Source organism: Phycodurus eques, chromosome 1 (assembly GCF_024500275.1).
Source record: "Phycodurus eques isolate BA_2022a chromosome 1, UOR_Pequ_1.1, whole genome shotgun sequence".
NCBI classification, from domain to species: Eukaryota; Metazoa; Chordata; class Actinopteri; order Syngnathiformes; family Syngnathidae; genus Phycodurus; species Phycodurus eques.
The window spans coordinates 30,350,150-30,365,713 of NC_084525.1; the positions used below are offsets into that span (position 1 = coordinate 30,350,150).

At 43.7% G+C, this 15,564-nt stretch overlaps 1 protein-coding gene across 6 annotated transcripts; it reads right to left on the bottom strand.

Annotated features, from left to right (window-relative positions):
* Positions 1-846: 846 nt before the first annotated feature.
* Positions 847-14,008, bottom strand: mthfr (methylenetetrahydrofolate reductase (NAD(P)H)). 6 transcript variants are annotated; one of them, XM_061687038.1, is made up of 12 exons: positions 13,753-13,827; positions 11,724-11,841; positions 5,884-6,122; positions 5,653-5,763; positions 5,372-5,565; positions 4,382-4,632; positions 3,353-3,487; positions 3,033-3,213; positions 2,177-2,359; positions 1,964-2,065; positions 1,765-1,884; positions 847-1,684 (listed from the first exon to the last, which is right to left on the bottom strand). In XM_061687038.1, the coding sequence occupies exons 3-12, from the start codon at positions 6,110-6,112 to the stop codon at positions 1,466-1,468; spliced, it is 1,725 nt and encodes a 574-aa protein (XP_061543022.1). In that variant the 5' UTR covers positions 6,113-6,122; positions 11,724-11,841; positions 13,753-13,827; the 3' UTR covers positions 847-1,465. The 6 variants fall into 6 exon arrangements, with proteins under 6 accessions (XP_061543022.1, XP_061543032.1, XP_061543013.1 ...); XM_061687048.1 differs by having other exon boundaries at positions 11,724-11,822; positions 13,753-13,770; XM_061687029.1 differs by lacking the exon at positions 13,753-13,827 and adding an exon at positions 11,968-12,239 and having other exon boundaries at positions 11,724-11,822.
* Between the last annotated feature and the right edge of the window lie 1,556 nt (positions 14,009-15,564).

The following is a 15,564-nucleotide window of genomic DNA, read 5'->3' on the forward strand; positions in this document are numbered from 1 at the left end:
ATGTCTGTTTCTTAGCAGTTGCAATTTGTTTTTTAAAGTCGCTAAATATGAAGACAAAGTTGTTGATTTGGAATCTGTGACTGTACTTTAGTAAACTAGCTTCACACTGTTTGGGGCCAAGTGAGTGCAAGCAGTGCGCGTCAGCTTTGAACTATGGAAGCTGCTTAAAAAGTATTACAAATATCATCTTTCCTGACAAACAAACTTAATTAACTTAACTAAATTAATCATCCAGTCCTACCCTTAAACTTCCCATGTTTTTACTGCTGTCCCGAAAAAGGACAATTCATTTTGCAAAAGGAAGACTTACAAGCAATTAATTTTGGTACTTTCTCCCCGAACGTGAAACGTACTGGGAGGATTAGATGTGAGTATATTCATTTAGCACACGCAATGTGTTTTATCAAACCTGAGACAAATTGCGGTTGGTGATTTTGCATCGAGTCACTGATGATGTCGTGGTACACTCGCCTGACTTTGGTGCGGGCAGTGTGGGTTTAGTTCCCATTCAGTGACGGTGTGAATGTGCCCACAGCACAACTCCATTTGTCATTATTATTATTACTATTATATTAGTCTGAATGTTAGTAGTAATCATGTTGATGGTTGAGTTAAAATAAAACTGCATTTAAATCTACAGAGACCCAAAAATCCGAAGTTGTACAATTGAGGATGGATTAATAGTTATTGCTATGTGTTACCATCACCCCACACCTCTGTGCTTGTTCTGCTGCTGCAGTGCATACAGTACATACTGATAATATACACACAAAATAATTTTACGATGAGACGAGGCAAGAGAATACTTAGAAAAGTTTTCTAACTTTAATACACTTATGTCATAGATGCTTGCACACTTTTGTATAATTGCTATTAAAAACACATTTGACAGTAATTTAAAATGCTCAGCAAATGTAAACTCCAAAAACAACAACTAAAAACAAACAGAGGCTACATTTACACAGCAAGACATGATGCCCAATTCACTATGTTTTGTAAAATTCATTATTATAAAAACAAATAATATAGGTCGCATGAGCACGACTCACGCGTCCAGACTGCACTCGCATCTGATACATATCTCATTTATATCCAAATATAAAAGAAGCCTGGGTCAGAGATAAAAAATAAAAAATGTAACTGTACTGTTTACATTGACATGAAAAAAATCTGATACACGTCACATTGGGGGGGACAATATATCCTCCAGTGTGGACATAGTATATAATAGTTGGAGTAACATATGGCTCTCATGGATGAAAGAAATAAAGTTATAATATTATATGACATTATAAAGTTTTGCATTTTCTGTCTTTCTGACTAAAATCCTAAAAGTACAAAAGAAAACAAATACTGGACCGACTAAAAAATATTGTGAAGTAAACATTTTCTTTCTAATAGCAGCATTCCAAAATAGTTTTAGTGGTGCTTTTTTGTCCTACTGTAAAAACACATTAGCATCAGACTATGACGATAGTTCATGGGGTGGTGACTGTGGAGAAGCATCCAGCTGTTCAAACATGTCATCGATCACCTGCCACAGGCAGTTGTCCAATGGGAAGTCATTGTCCACCAGATTCACCAGGAAGTAGTTGTCATGGATGTATTTGATGATCATCCGAGAAGGTGACTCATCTTCGTACAGTTTGGCCCACTGCTCAATCCACAAGGCAAAGGCCTCATCCTGAGGGAACAAGCCCGTCATGAGGAACATTATGACACATCAATGCAGAGTTCACAAATACCTGAAGCACGTGTTCTTACCTTCCAGAACATAAAGCTGACTGGGTCCACAATGGTGGGCTGAACAATCTCTCTGCCAGGGAATATCCCCCACGTCACAGCATTAGGTTGCATGTCAGGAGCGTTGGTGAGGTTCTGGCCCTTTGTGCACAATATCTGTGGTTAATCTGCGCGTTGACCGAGAAAATCAGGAAAAGCGTGACTTTCTGTTCAAACTTACGTGCACGTTAACAATGTGGTAGTTGACACGGGGTTCATACTTCTTCAGTACTTCGAGGAGAGCAGACACATTTTCACTGGATGTGAAGAACTCCAGATAGGCCTGTTGGATAGAAATGACTGAAGCGATGCACTAATATACAGTTGCCATATGTATGCAACACTGCTTCATTTGAAGGTTCTGAGGATTGCAGCAAACACAAAGTGGTCATACCTTCTGAAAGACGTAGCCTCCAGGGGGGCCCCAGCCCACGATCGGGTCTGTGGAGGGCTTGCCGTTGATGTTGGGCTGGGAGTTGATTGTGAGCACGCCTCGTCTGTTCACTTTCTGCAGTTCGTCCTTCAGTAGGTTGGTTTCTTGGGCCAGAGGCTCATCATTCCACGGCATGCACATCACCTGGCAAAGAGGAATACATGATCTACAGTGCATGAGCAGCATAGGCCTTCTGGACCAGGGGTGGCCAAAGTATGGCCTGCTCCCTTCTTCAATCCGTCCCACTTTACATGATCAAGAGTTCTATAATATTTGTCGCATTAATTTAGTTGTTTTTTTACCCTAACATTGGTTAAATAAAATGTATTTATTGATGTTTTTATTCACGTAAAACAATTGGTTAACTGATTTATTGTTAATTTACGTGTAAAACGGCCTTAATATCGGGTCAATAATTAAATAAATGATAAACAAACAATACAATCAAATATGAGAATGTATAATTATTCAAATTCATTACTTTCAGTGCAGAGTGTTCTCATTTTGTATTAGTGTTTGACTGTCTCGTTCAATAAACGGCTGAAAGTGTGTTGGCAACTGTGGCTCTCCTTGCCCACAAGTGAAGGCATTCTAGTACCCTAATTACTCCATTTTCTTTCCCACTTGAATCCCGCGTCAGCCAAAGCTCGCTCATACCTCAAAGTTTTGGCTCGCAACACATAGCACCCCTCCCATAAACAAGCAAACCAAGTGACGGCTTGTGACTCAAAAAAAAAAAAAAAACCTCAAGGGTGGGGCAAGTACAACTGTACTTGCTTTGGTAACTTTAAATACAGATGGAGAGAGGTGCGGTTACCTTGTGTCCATTGCGGTTTGGCTGAGCTGTGATGTAGCAGGTAAAGACCTCAAAGACACTCTCCTCATTCTTCAGCTCCTCTCCCCACATCTCCAGCAGGGCATTTTTGGATGACTTGCTCTTCAAGTAGAACAAGTAGTAATCATTTAACTCCCCAAAAGCTGGAGATGAGGAGTTACCCCTAGTAAGAGAATCAACAACAGCATGATCCTCAATCTGTTTGTCTAGGTAGGTTTTTACTTTTTATAGGAATCAATTAAAAATGAATCACATTCCTGTCATCTGCTTCCTAAAGCAAAGAAAAGTGTCCAAAATCTTACCATCTGCCATTTGGGAACTCATCCCAGTCCTGGGTTCTGTAGATGTAGCTCTTGGGCCTGGACGCCCAGAAAATGGGTCGCACGTCCTCGACCTTTCGTTTGGGATGCGCACTCACTGCCCAGGGAAGAGGCCGTCTGACAGAGAAGACATGTTCTTCATGGGACAATAGTGCAGGCTATGCAAAAGGAGGAATCTGCAGCACCAATCGAGAATCTTTGTGACATACACTGAACAAAACTATCAACGCAACACTTTCTGTTTTTGCTTCCATTTTTCATGAGCTGAACTCGAGGATCAGTGACTTTTTCTATGTACAACATAAGGCCCACTTTTTTCAAATGTTGTGCACAAATCTGTCGAAATCTGTATTGGCCACCTTTAACTTCTCATTTGCCCAGATAATTTGCCCACCTCACATATGGCATATGTAGATGCTGATTGAACAGCACGAATAGTGCAAAAGTGTTCCTTAGGCCGCCCACAGGGCAAGGCCACAGGCAGTTCTACTGATCCATTGAGTATCTGCTGTGACCACCATTTGGATGACAGCCTGCAAACTATCTCCTTCGCATAGAGTTTTTCAGGTTGTTGATTGTGGCCAGTGGAATGTTGGTCCACTCTTTAATGGCTGTGTGAAGCTGCTGTATAATGGGAGGAACGGGAACGGCGATCCAGAGCATCCCACACCTGCTCAGCGGGTGACGTCCACTGAGTACGCTGGTCATGCGAATCTGGGATGTTTTCAGCTTCCAGGAATTGTGTACAGATCCTTGCAACATAGGGCCGTGCATTATTTTAATGCTGCAACGTTAGATGATGGTCGGGGATTCATTGTGCTTTGTGATAAACTGCACTTTTTAGAGTGGCCTTAATAATCATGCTGTCTAGTCGTCATCGTCTTGATATGCCGCACTTGTGAGTGGATGGATTATCTTGGCAAAGAAGAGGTGCCCGGTAACACAACCCAAATGGGAGGAAAAACAAAATTGTATTGTTAAATATATTTGGCAGCCACAGGGATGACCTACCTGGGGTCCTCTATCCACAGGCCGAGTTGCCGGAGGACTTCCATGGTGGCGACCTCTCGATTTAGAGTGTAGAAGTGCAGGCCGGGCACCTTGCCACTTTGCAGCAGCACTTTGCACATCTCCACCGCTAGTTGGATTCCGTAGTTACGAATGGCCGCGTCATTGTCTTTGATGGGCTCGATGACTTTCATGATCTCCTCCGGCACCTCCAGTTTTGACAGCTTGACAAGCTGACGTAGAGATTGGTAGCCCTGCAGACAAACACAATAAAAGATCAGGTGACAATATGATCAATACGAATTGACTTGCAGCTTAAAGCAAGAACAAGCAGTTTCTTATAATGTTATTTAATACTGTTGCGTTTGCTTGCTTTTCACTCTCACCACGGTGTCATACACATTGAACAGCCGCATTAGCATCATTTTCGTGCCAGTTCACTCAAATTGTAGCCCCTTTTACAGTGCCTGGTAGAGAAGATTTTCCCTCCCGTCTTCTGTGCTGCTATTCTGGATAAAGTCACACCGAATCGGGACGACGTCGTGTCGCCACTTCATAGGCCTGCCTGTGAATATTCACGTTCATCCAGGTCATTTCATTCTGATCAAGCGATCGACGACCAGAACAGTGCCACATAAGAGGTAGTATGAACAGTTGGTACCAGTGCCAGTATAAAAGAGAAGGGTGTAGAGGAGGGTTGTGGTGAAAGCAGTAGCTCTGTCCGACTAGTTCTTTGACATCAGATGCCAGCTCTTAGGTCATCACACATCTAATCACCTGATTAACACAATACTGTGCTGCTGTGCGAAAGTTGTGGCAATGTCCCTTCGCTGGGCTCTGTAGAGAGGCAGCACATTGCCTAAAAGGATCTACTGGGGAAAAGTCCAGCTACAGTAGGTTGTAAACCCCAAATACAGGCCTCTTGCATTATCTTCCACTTTATGACTAGACTGTCTGATACTAAGCAATCAATCTCAGTATTTTAGGTGTTACCTGAATGGGGAAGATCCCAGGAAGGATGGGACATGTGATCCCAACTGCTCGACAGTCATCGAGAAATTTCAGATACGTTTCCGCCCTAAAGAAGAGCTGCGTGATAACGAAGTTTGCTCCGGCATCCACCTTCTCCTTCAGGTGTCGCACATCTTCCTCGTAGCTGTCTGCCTCGGGGTGGCCAGTGGGATAACCTGTGGCACACACGCACACATTGTCATCGATGACCAGTGGAAATCAAGCTAAACGGTGTATAACTCTTTAATACGTTGAGGCCACACCTGCTACACATATGTCAAAGTAATCATCGAACTCTGATCGGATGTGTTTTACAAGTTCAATAGCATAGTTGAAGCATCCTTCCTCTTCCTCCCAATCTGCACCCATTGGGTCTGTGGATATGTCACAATAATGCAGAATATTATTTGAAGGGGTATTTAAAACAAAATACAACAGAGAGTTGTGCTCAAACAGAAAGTGGAGCATCATCTCAAAATGGATGACTCTGCTACCTCCTCTGAGAGCCATGATGTTTTTCAGGCCCAGGTGCTTCGCTTTGGCCAGGTAGCCAGTGATGTTGTCTTTGGTCTGGTTGCAGCACGTTAGGTGGAGGATGCTCTCCAGGCCACAATAGTTGACTGCTGTGCTGGCAATCATCATGGACGAAGTTTCCTTGTCTGAACCCGGATCTCCAGCCGGATGCCACGTAATGTCGATGAAGAGTGGCCCTCCAGAGCCCATACGGTCAAATCTGAAGAACAACACGTTTGGAACAGAGTTATTAGAGGAGTTTGGTCTTCTTCAAATTATTTTAAATATGCCTGTTCAGGACAGGTAGTTTTTGTCAGCCTAAACACATAATGGAATACTGTGTATACATACGTATGACATTTCCGCTTAAGATTCAAGAAAAAACTCAAGCACAAAAAGCAATGACACAGCACTGATGAGATTACATTAATGGAAAAATCATCATGTTAGCATGGTGTTGAATGGTTAGCATGTGTGCCTCATAGTTCTGATGTTTGGGTTCAAATCTCAGCTCTGTCCTTCCTGTATAGTTTGTTCTCCATGTGCTTGCGGGGTAGCCCAGATTTCTCCCACATTCCAAGAACATGAATGTAAGGTTCATTCGGGGCTTTCCCACCACAAGAACCTTTGCAGGAACTTCCCTAGCTAGCCTGGTAGCTTGAGTTCCCCCTGTGTCCCCAACAAAAGAAAAACTACCAGGGTATGGAAGGTTCCCCCTGGATTATTTCATTCCTCCTGGCAGATAGGGTCTAGCTAGAGCTACCACGTTAACTGGGAGGGCCGGCAGTGAATTTAGCAGCTAATTTAAGTTTCTATTTTGCATTTACTGTAAATATGCACAGTGGTGTGAAAAAGTGCTTTCCCCCTTCCTGATTTCTTATTTTTTGCATGTTTGTCAGACTTAAATGTTTCCCATCATCAAACAATTTTAAATATTAGTCAAAGACAACACAAGTAAACACACAATGGAGTTTTTAAATGAAGCGTCTTATTATTAAGGGAGCAAAAAAATCCAAACCTACATGGCCTTGTGTAAAAATGTGATTGACCCCTAAACCTAATAACTGGCTGGGCCACCTTCAGCAGCAACAACTGCAGTCAAGCATTTGCGATAACTTGCAATGACTCTCTTACAGCGCTGTGGAGGAATTTTGGCCCACTCATCTTTGCAGAATTGTTGTCATTCAGCCACATTGGAGGATTTTTGAGCATGAGCCGCCTTTTTAGGGTCATGTCACAGCATCTCAACAGGATTTAGGTCAGGACTTTGACTAGACCACTCCAAAGTCTTCATTTAGTTTTTCTTCAGGTGGACTTGCTGGTGTGTTTTGGATCATTGTCCTGCTGCAGAACCCAAGTTCGTTTCATCTTGAGGTTACGAACAGATGGCCGGACATTCTCCTTCAGGATTTTTTGGGAGACAGCCAGCAGAATTCATGGTTCCATTTATCACAGCAAGTCCTCCGGGTCCTGAAGCACCAAAACAGCCCCAGACAATCACACTACCACCATCATATTTTACTGTTGGTATGACATTCTTTTTCTGAAATGCGGTGTGACTTTTACGCCAGATGTAATGGGACACACACCTTCCAAAAAGTTCAACTTTTGTCTTGTCAGACCACAGAGTATTTTCCAAAAGGTCTTTGGGATCATCAAGATGTCTTCTAGCAAAATTAAGACAGGCATTAATGTTCTTTTTGGTCAGCAGTGGTTTCCATCTTGGAACTCTGCCACGCACGCCATTTTTGCCCAATCTCTTTCTTATGGTGGAGTCATGAACACTGACCTTAACTGTGGCAAGTGAGGCCTGCAGTTGTTTGGATGTTGTTGTAGGGTCCTTTTGTGACCTCTTGGATGAGTTGTCACTGCACTCTTGGGGTAATTTTTGTCAGCTGGGAAGGTTCACCACTGTTCTGTCTTCGCGATTTGTGAATAATGGCTCTCATTGTGATTCGGTGAAAGCTTTAGAAATCACTTGATAACATTTTCCACACTGATAGATCTCAATTACTTTCTTTCTCATTTGTTCCTGAATTTCTTTAGATCTTGGCATGATGTCCAGCTTTTGAGGATCTTTTGGTCTCCTTCTCTTTGTCAGGGTGTGGCTTGAGAAATTGAAGTCAAGTATGATAAACCACAGATATGTTTTAACAGGGAGGGCAATCACTTCTTTGGATTTGTTTCCTCCCTTAATAATAAAAGCCTTCATTCAAAAATTGCATTTTGTGTTTACTTGTGTTGTCTAATATTTTAATTTGTTTGATGGGAGACATTTAAGTGTGACAAACATGCAAAAAAGAAAAAGAAATCAGGAAGGGGGCAAACACTTTTTCACACCACTATGTCCTTAATAGACATTGCTAATACGTTAATTTCATCTTCATTTTTAAGTTTCCTCTGTCCATCTGCTTGATGTCAAGACTGTAAATTTAACCTGCAAACTACTATGAGGACATGTCTTGAATTGTGTATTCACAAAAGGCTAAAAGATTCATATTTCTGGAGCAAAGTAAGCCTTCTGTCACGGAGCGTAGTATGATGTGAATTGGACCCAAGAGCAGACTGAGGCGGAGGGAGTAGATTAAGAATGGTTTATTGTAGGTTGTTACAGGGTAAGGATATCCAAGGTGAGGTGTGGGTCGCCGGGAACAAGGAGAGAGCAGTAAGCAGGAACGTGAGCAGGTGGTGTGGCTGGACCGGTCAGCGAGACAGGGAAGGCACACTGGAGACGGGGACGAACACAATCGGGTGAGTACAGATGCGGGTAGTAGGATAATACTATTGCCTCACAAAAACCCGGTGAGTCAGAAACAAGCGTCAATACTTAGGTGAAGGCTGTAGAACTTGACGGGCTTTAAATGCAGGTGGTAATCGGTGCTGCTTGAAGACAGGTGCTGCTGATTGCCAGGGAGAAAGAGAGACAAGGCACACGGCGCCACCCAAGCTCCAAACGAAGAACTGCAGGGCGTGGATCATGACAGTAACCCCCTCTCAATGGACGCCTCCAGGCGTCCTACCAGGGTGAGCGGCACAGAAGTCCCTAATGAGAGAGCCATCCAAGATCAGATTACGTGAAATCGAGGAACGCTCCTCCGGACCAGAACCCTTCCAGTCCACGAGGAACTGAAACCCCCTCCACCGGGGTCGTACATCCAGGATGCGTGATACCGAGAAGGCAGGATGGTTGTCGATGACACAGGGGGGCGGAGGGGGTACGGCCGGAGGGCTAAGAGCACTGGTGGAGACAGGCTTGAGCTGAGACATGAAACGTGGGATGGATCTTGAGAGACTGGGGCAGCTTCAACTGTACAGAGGTGGAATTGATGACTTTGGTGACCGGAAAAAGTCCTATGAAGTGCGGCGTGAGCTTACATGACTCGGTTTGGAGAGGGAGATCCCGGGAAGAGAGCCACACCATCTGACCCACCTTGTATACAAGTGTAGGGGAGCGATGGAGATCAGATTCTTCTCCACCGACAGAGTTAAAACAGCCCTGACGTCTTTCCACACAGACTGGACCCATTGGAGATGCTCCCTCACCGCGGGAACCACCACAGAATGCGCCTGGTCCTTAAAGGAGGTTAGAAACCGTAACGTGCCATGAAAGGGGACATAACTGTGGCAAAGCTGGTGAGGGAGTTGTGGGCATATTCAACCCACAGGAGGAAGGTGCATCAGGAGGCAGGATGGCGAGCAGTGACGCAGTGAAGAGCGGATTCCAGGTTTTGATTTGCCCATTGGTTTGGGGGTGGTAGCCGGAAGATAAACTGGCTGCTGCGCCCGCCGCCTTACAGAACTCTTTCCAGATCTGGGATGAGAACTGAGGACCCCTGTCCGATACAATGTCAACAGGGATACCATGAACTCTGAACACGTGGAGGACAAGAAGGTTAGCAGTCTCAAAAGCAGTGGGCAATTTGGGAAGTGGTACATGGTGAACATACTTGGAGAACCGGTCAAATCATGTTGATGATGATGGTGTTACCTTCAGATGGAGGTAGGCCGGTGACGAAGTCGGGGGAGATGTGGGACCGAGGGCGGCTCGGAACGGGTAAGGGGCGCAGCACACCAGATGATGAGAAGCCTTACCGCACAGACAGAGGAGGGTAGTACAGACTCACGGGTGTCCTAGGCTAGACTGGGCCACCAGAAGTGTTGCTGGATCAAATGGATGGTGCGGGTGATGCCGGGATGACAGGTGAGCTTGGAGTTGTGGGCCCACTGAAGGACGTCAGAGCATGCGGAATTGGGTATGAACAGTCGGTTGGGAGGTCCAGTGTTGGGTTCCGGGTGAGTCTTATGAGCCTCTCTCTCGCGAGCTCTCTCTCAGAGGCGGTAGTCAAGTTTAATAGCTAGCGCAATCAGGTTCTCGAGGGAGGTGGGTTCGTCCCCGGTCGCAAGCTCGTCCTTAAGTTGTTCTGATAGCCCCTGTAAAAAAATTCCCCTTAGCGCTGCGTTGTCCCACCCGCATTCACTCACGAGTATCCGGAAATCGATGCGGTAGGATGCTACGGAACTCGAACCTTGGGTGAGAGCTAGGAGATGCAGAGTGGCTTCCTTACCCTTAACAGGGTGATCGAAAACGTTTTTGAGTTCTGCCATAAAGAATTATACCAAAGCGCAGTAGCCCGTTTGGCAGCTCTTCCGTGCAGGAGGCTAATGACAAACGTGATCTTAAATGTGTCGGTGGGATAGCTCAGCGGTTGGAGGTTGAATACTAAAGTACAGCGTAATAAAAATTGGCTACATAAACCTAAATCCCCGGAGTAAGGTTCGGGAGGAGGAACGTGCGGCTTTTTGTACGGCAGACGGGGTTGGTCGAAGGATGTGGGCTCGGGAGGAATAATCATGGGAGAATTGCTGAAGTGCCTCTGAGAGGACAGTAGGGATGCTTTTGGTGTAAGGGTATTTAATGAGTCCATGGTCTCACGGAGGGCTTGGTCTTGTCTGCCGATGTGCGCGCCCTAATGGCGAGCGCTTCCCTCAACGTTTCGGTAGTTGCTGGGTCCGTCATGGCCTGAGTATTCTGTCACGGAGCGCAGTGGGATGTGAATTGGACCCAAGAGCAGACTGAGGCGGCGGGAGTAGATTAAGAATGGTTTATTGTAGGTTGTCACAGGGTAAGGATAACCAAGGCGAGGTGTGGGTCGTCGGGAACAAGGAACGAGCAGTAAGCGGGAACGTGAGTAGGTGGAGTGGCTTGGCGCCGTGGCTGGTGCGGACAGCGAGACGGGGAAGGCATGCAAGGAACACTGGAGACGGGGAAGAACACAATCGGGTGAGTACAGATGCGGCTTGGTGTGATGGGATGATGATACCTGAAGGAGTGTATTGACACACTACACAAACTGTGTCGGCACTGTATTGACACTGTGTTGGTCACTCAATAGTGACCCATGCAGTAGTTCTAAAATCATTGCTGGTAGACAAAATGAAAATAAGATGGAAAAGCCTACAATGCTGCAAACCCAACATCAGCCTGTGAAATAATATTTACTCGCTAATCCTTTAACATATGATCTCATCATTGTATAATTTCATTTCCTCAATTTATTTGCTGAGTGTTTTTTGAGAAGAGTTTGATAAGCTTCAGGAGCTCCCTGAATGTGTGGCTGACAGTCTTTAATGATCATGTTGACCACAGCCTCATCCACTGCTTGCTTGTTAGGAACTGCAAGCCAAAAGGAAATATTTTGTTAAAAGCTTATTAAAGGACTGTCATTTTTTACAAACAATAGTACTGTGTCACACAAAGCCTTTTGTGTGTCATAAACTATTTTTGAAAATTGAAATGTTTTTTGTGAGAATTTCAACATACCTGGGGTACTCACACGACTATCTGCCAATTCTTCATTGCCATGCCGAGCTCTATAATGCCTCAGCATTGATGAAGTGCTCTTATTGATGTAAGACATCTCTGTGGAGCACAGCCAACACTTCACCGACAATAAAATAAAAAGTTAACTTATCTGAAAACAATTCAAACCTCTTACCAGAAAAGAGTGCAAGCATTTATTTAAAACAATAACAGTAAACAATATCCGAAGGAGTCAAAGATTTACCTTATTTGGCGTCAAAAGATAAAAATTATTCCAGACTGGGGAAAACTTCAACTACAATCCATGAAGTCAATGGAACAAGGTGAGGGCAAGCAAAACTCGAAAATACAACAGCACCAGCAAAACTCCATCCAACAAATCCGCAACGTCGACACAGTTTGTTTCCTTATGAACACAACTTGGAGCAGCACATCCAAACGACACACTTCCTGTATTGGTCACATGATTTTTTTTTCTTTAAAGCGATACACGCACCAATACGGGGTTTCACTCTTGTGCACTCGGCACAGTGCTGACGCACCAGTGTTGTTCGTCCCATCACTAGCGGGTAGTAGGATAATACTATCGTATCACAAAAACCTAGGAGTATGAGAGTCGGCCGGTGAGTCAGAAACAAGCATCAATACTCAGGCGAAGGCTGTAGAACTTGATGGGCTTTAAATGCAGGTAGTAATCAGTGCTGTTGATTGCTAGGGAGACAACAGGGGAGAGGGAGAGACAAGGCACATGGCGCCATCCAAGCTCCAAAAGAGGAACTGCAGGGCATGGACCATGACACCTACTTCATATCAAATGCCGTGCCACCCTGGCACTATGAAAAACACAGTTCTGTGAAAATGAATACCTCCTGTACAAATATTTACAAAGAGGTTGGTTTGGTGGAACTCTTTTATGTTTTCATGCACTGCCACAACTATTTTTATGTATACATTTAAAAGGCAGGGGGATAACCACTAATTCTGAAAAGTTCCCACATTATTTTGTATGGCGTGATGAATCAGTTGATGTTTTCATGATTTTCAGACAGTAGTGGACATTTATGTACATTTAAAGTGATTTCTAAATCAGTTTTATAAAAAGGTCCGTACACTTCATAGATCAACTGTGATGTGTTAGTTGCATGTGTAAATGAAAACTGATTGAAATGTTGAAATCACACTTATTTTGTTTATGAAATTTGAAATTGCTCATATGATTTGATAAGATAATAATCAACAAATGTGACTATTTTCCCAAATGTAGTTGCAATTATTTGCATCAAAAACGGTGAAAATTTGAATTGTTGTTATTTATGCTTTATTAGGCCACAGATATACTGGTCCAGCCCACTTGAGATCAAATTTGGGTGAATGTGGCCCGTGAACAGAAATAGGTTTGACCTCCTGCTCTAGATTAGCGAAAACTCTCTAACACCAAATAACAACCACTGTACTGTTCACTGTACTGAAATTATGACTTTACTACTGCGTTATCGTAGATTAGTGATAGACTATGTGGCGTTCCGAGGTACAAATTCGGGATACGGCACTGCATAGGACCGGAACTACACCGTAAACCAAGAACCGCCTGTACAGGGGAAGTTACATGACGTCAGAGACTCACAATCAGAGAAGTAAGACTCCACTGTCACCAAATACGTACACCAAATACCAAATATATGTCTTATTACACTAATGCGACACATTTGTGAAACAATTCCCCTTCACATTACACACTTGTCATGAATGTCAAGAGTTTTTTTTTTTTTTTTGTCTTTGTTTTAATATTATGAACAGTGGTTATTAACTTGTTTTTTTACACCCTATGACTGTTAAAAATGTTACAATGGTACCTAGTACTCGAACTCATCTGCGGCTCTGCACAGTGAATTTATTCATGGTTTCATAAAGCGGTATAGAAAATGGATGGATAGATGGGGACCGTTGGCTCTCAAAACGTTCTCCATAGGAAAATAGCTTTGTTGTGATCGGACAATATTGATACAGAACTAGGAATTGACTTGCGCACCTCGAGATGAGATTGACTGCACCCGGGGCCGTCCGAGGGGGAAAGAATTCAAGAGAGAACCAGTGGTCCCTGGACTCGATCCTCCTCCTCATCTTGTCCCTCAGCCTGTCCGAACGGTCTGCGTCCAGCACCGGCGTGGAACACCGGGAGCTCTCCTTGGAGCTCTCCCCGCCGCTGGTGCCCGCACCGCTGGAGTCACTCTTGCATGACTGCCAGCTACCATCCGCTCGCTGAACCTGGTTCACCATGACAGGAAATTGCTCTAAAGAATGGACAGCACTGTATTATTATGGTACAGATTCCAAGGTTACGAACGGCACACAATCAATTTGCTCCACTTAGTGTTTTTCATGTGATTGTTTTCTGCGCTGGGAAGTAACAAAGTAAAATATTCCGTTCCTGACTAAAGCAGATTTTTCATGTACTGCATCTATACTTTACCCGAGTATGTATTTTTCTGATGACTTTTTACTTTTACTCCCTACATTTGATAACATATATCTGTACTTTCAACTCCTTGCTTTGTCAAAGTAGGCTTTTTACTGTTTGCAACCTCTGTAGATGAAAACACAACATGAAAAAGACATATAGAAAGGTGTAAAGTCAATCGTGGTTAACATCTTCATTCATGATTCATTGAAATCTTGGGGTCTTACAAGGTGTAAAAAAAAAAACAGCAAGAGGAATGACATGGAGGAATGCAAATGAAGGATAATGAACAATGATGATGCAACAGATTCAGAGAGGCAAGATATTTCCCATCCATGGTTTATTGTTTGACGTTGGCTCCCTGAATGAGTCGTGACTAATGTGTTGTCTGGTGCCAGCCTAAAAACCCCCAGTTTGTGGCATTAAAAAATTTGGTCTAATCTACAAGAAGCACATTAGATGTATTTTTAAAAATTGATATCAATAGATTTTTGTTTTTTAATTCTAGGTACGAGGACTATTCAAGTTTATAAGAGGGAAATTACTTTGTGTGCATATAAGTTTGTTGTTTGGTTTTGCATTGTGCCAAGTTAGCAGCGAGGGTGTTTAATTGACATTGATCATTTCTACTTAAGTAAAGGAGTTGAATCAGTATTTCGAGTTTTTCCCGTCAAGGGGCTGTATTTCAATTTAAGTACTGTATAGTGAGTACCTTTACAGCCTAGAAGTGTCTTTTCATAATATTTACAGTAATTGTGCCTTTCCTGCGCGTTTTCGACTTACGGAACGGAACCTGGTCGTAAACAGTATTGAACATCTTGCCAACTAGCGTTTTACAAACCTCAAACCACAACAAAGACTCTAAAAGCGACCTTTGCTTTGCAACTTGCACAAATGTAAAGATGACTTTTGACCCGAAAACAATAGCGAAAAAACTCCAAACTCCCCCCATCCACGTACAGGTCGTATCATTAGCAGCTTCTTTGTAACGGAGCGTGCTGATTATGAACAAAATACGAAATCCCAAACGGAGACAGACCCGTTTTCATAGCAGTCATGTAAGGGCTGAGCACAAAAAAAGCGCGCACCATCAAAGTCGCCGTAACGGGAGAGCTCATTGCAGTTGCTCTGAGTGTGCTAGCAGCTGTTGGTTGAGCACAGCTAGCAACGTAACACTAACGGACTGTGGCTACGTTCCTTATGATATGAGCACCAAAACACAAGCGAAACAAGTATATGCTCATAACCTTCGTTAGGTCAAAGTAGTTGGTTCTCATACTTTTTTTTTTTTTCCCCCCAGTCGCCCTCCTTTGTGTTGCCGGTGTTCCAGGATTCCTACGATATTGGTGGGAGGGCAAACGAGACTACAGCGTGGAGGCTCAC

Coding starts and splice junctions, on each gene's coding strand:
- mthfr (XM_061687002.1), bottom strand. CDS start 14,000: ATGGTGAACCAGGTTCAGCGAGCGGATGGTAGCTGGCAGTCATGCAAG. Junction 4,633..5,371: donor CTGGGATCTTCCCCATTCAG/GTAACACCTAAA, acceptor GTTTGTCTGCAG/GGCTACCAATCTCTACGTCA. Junction 2,066..2,176: donor GAGGCTACGTCTTTCAGAAG/GTATGACCACTT, acceptor TCTATCCAACAG/GCCTATCTGGAGTTCTTCAC.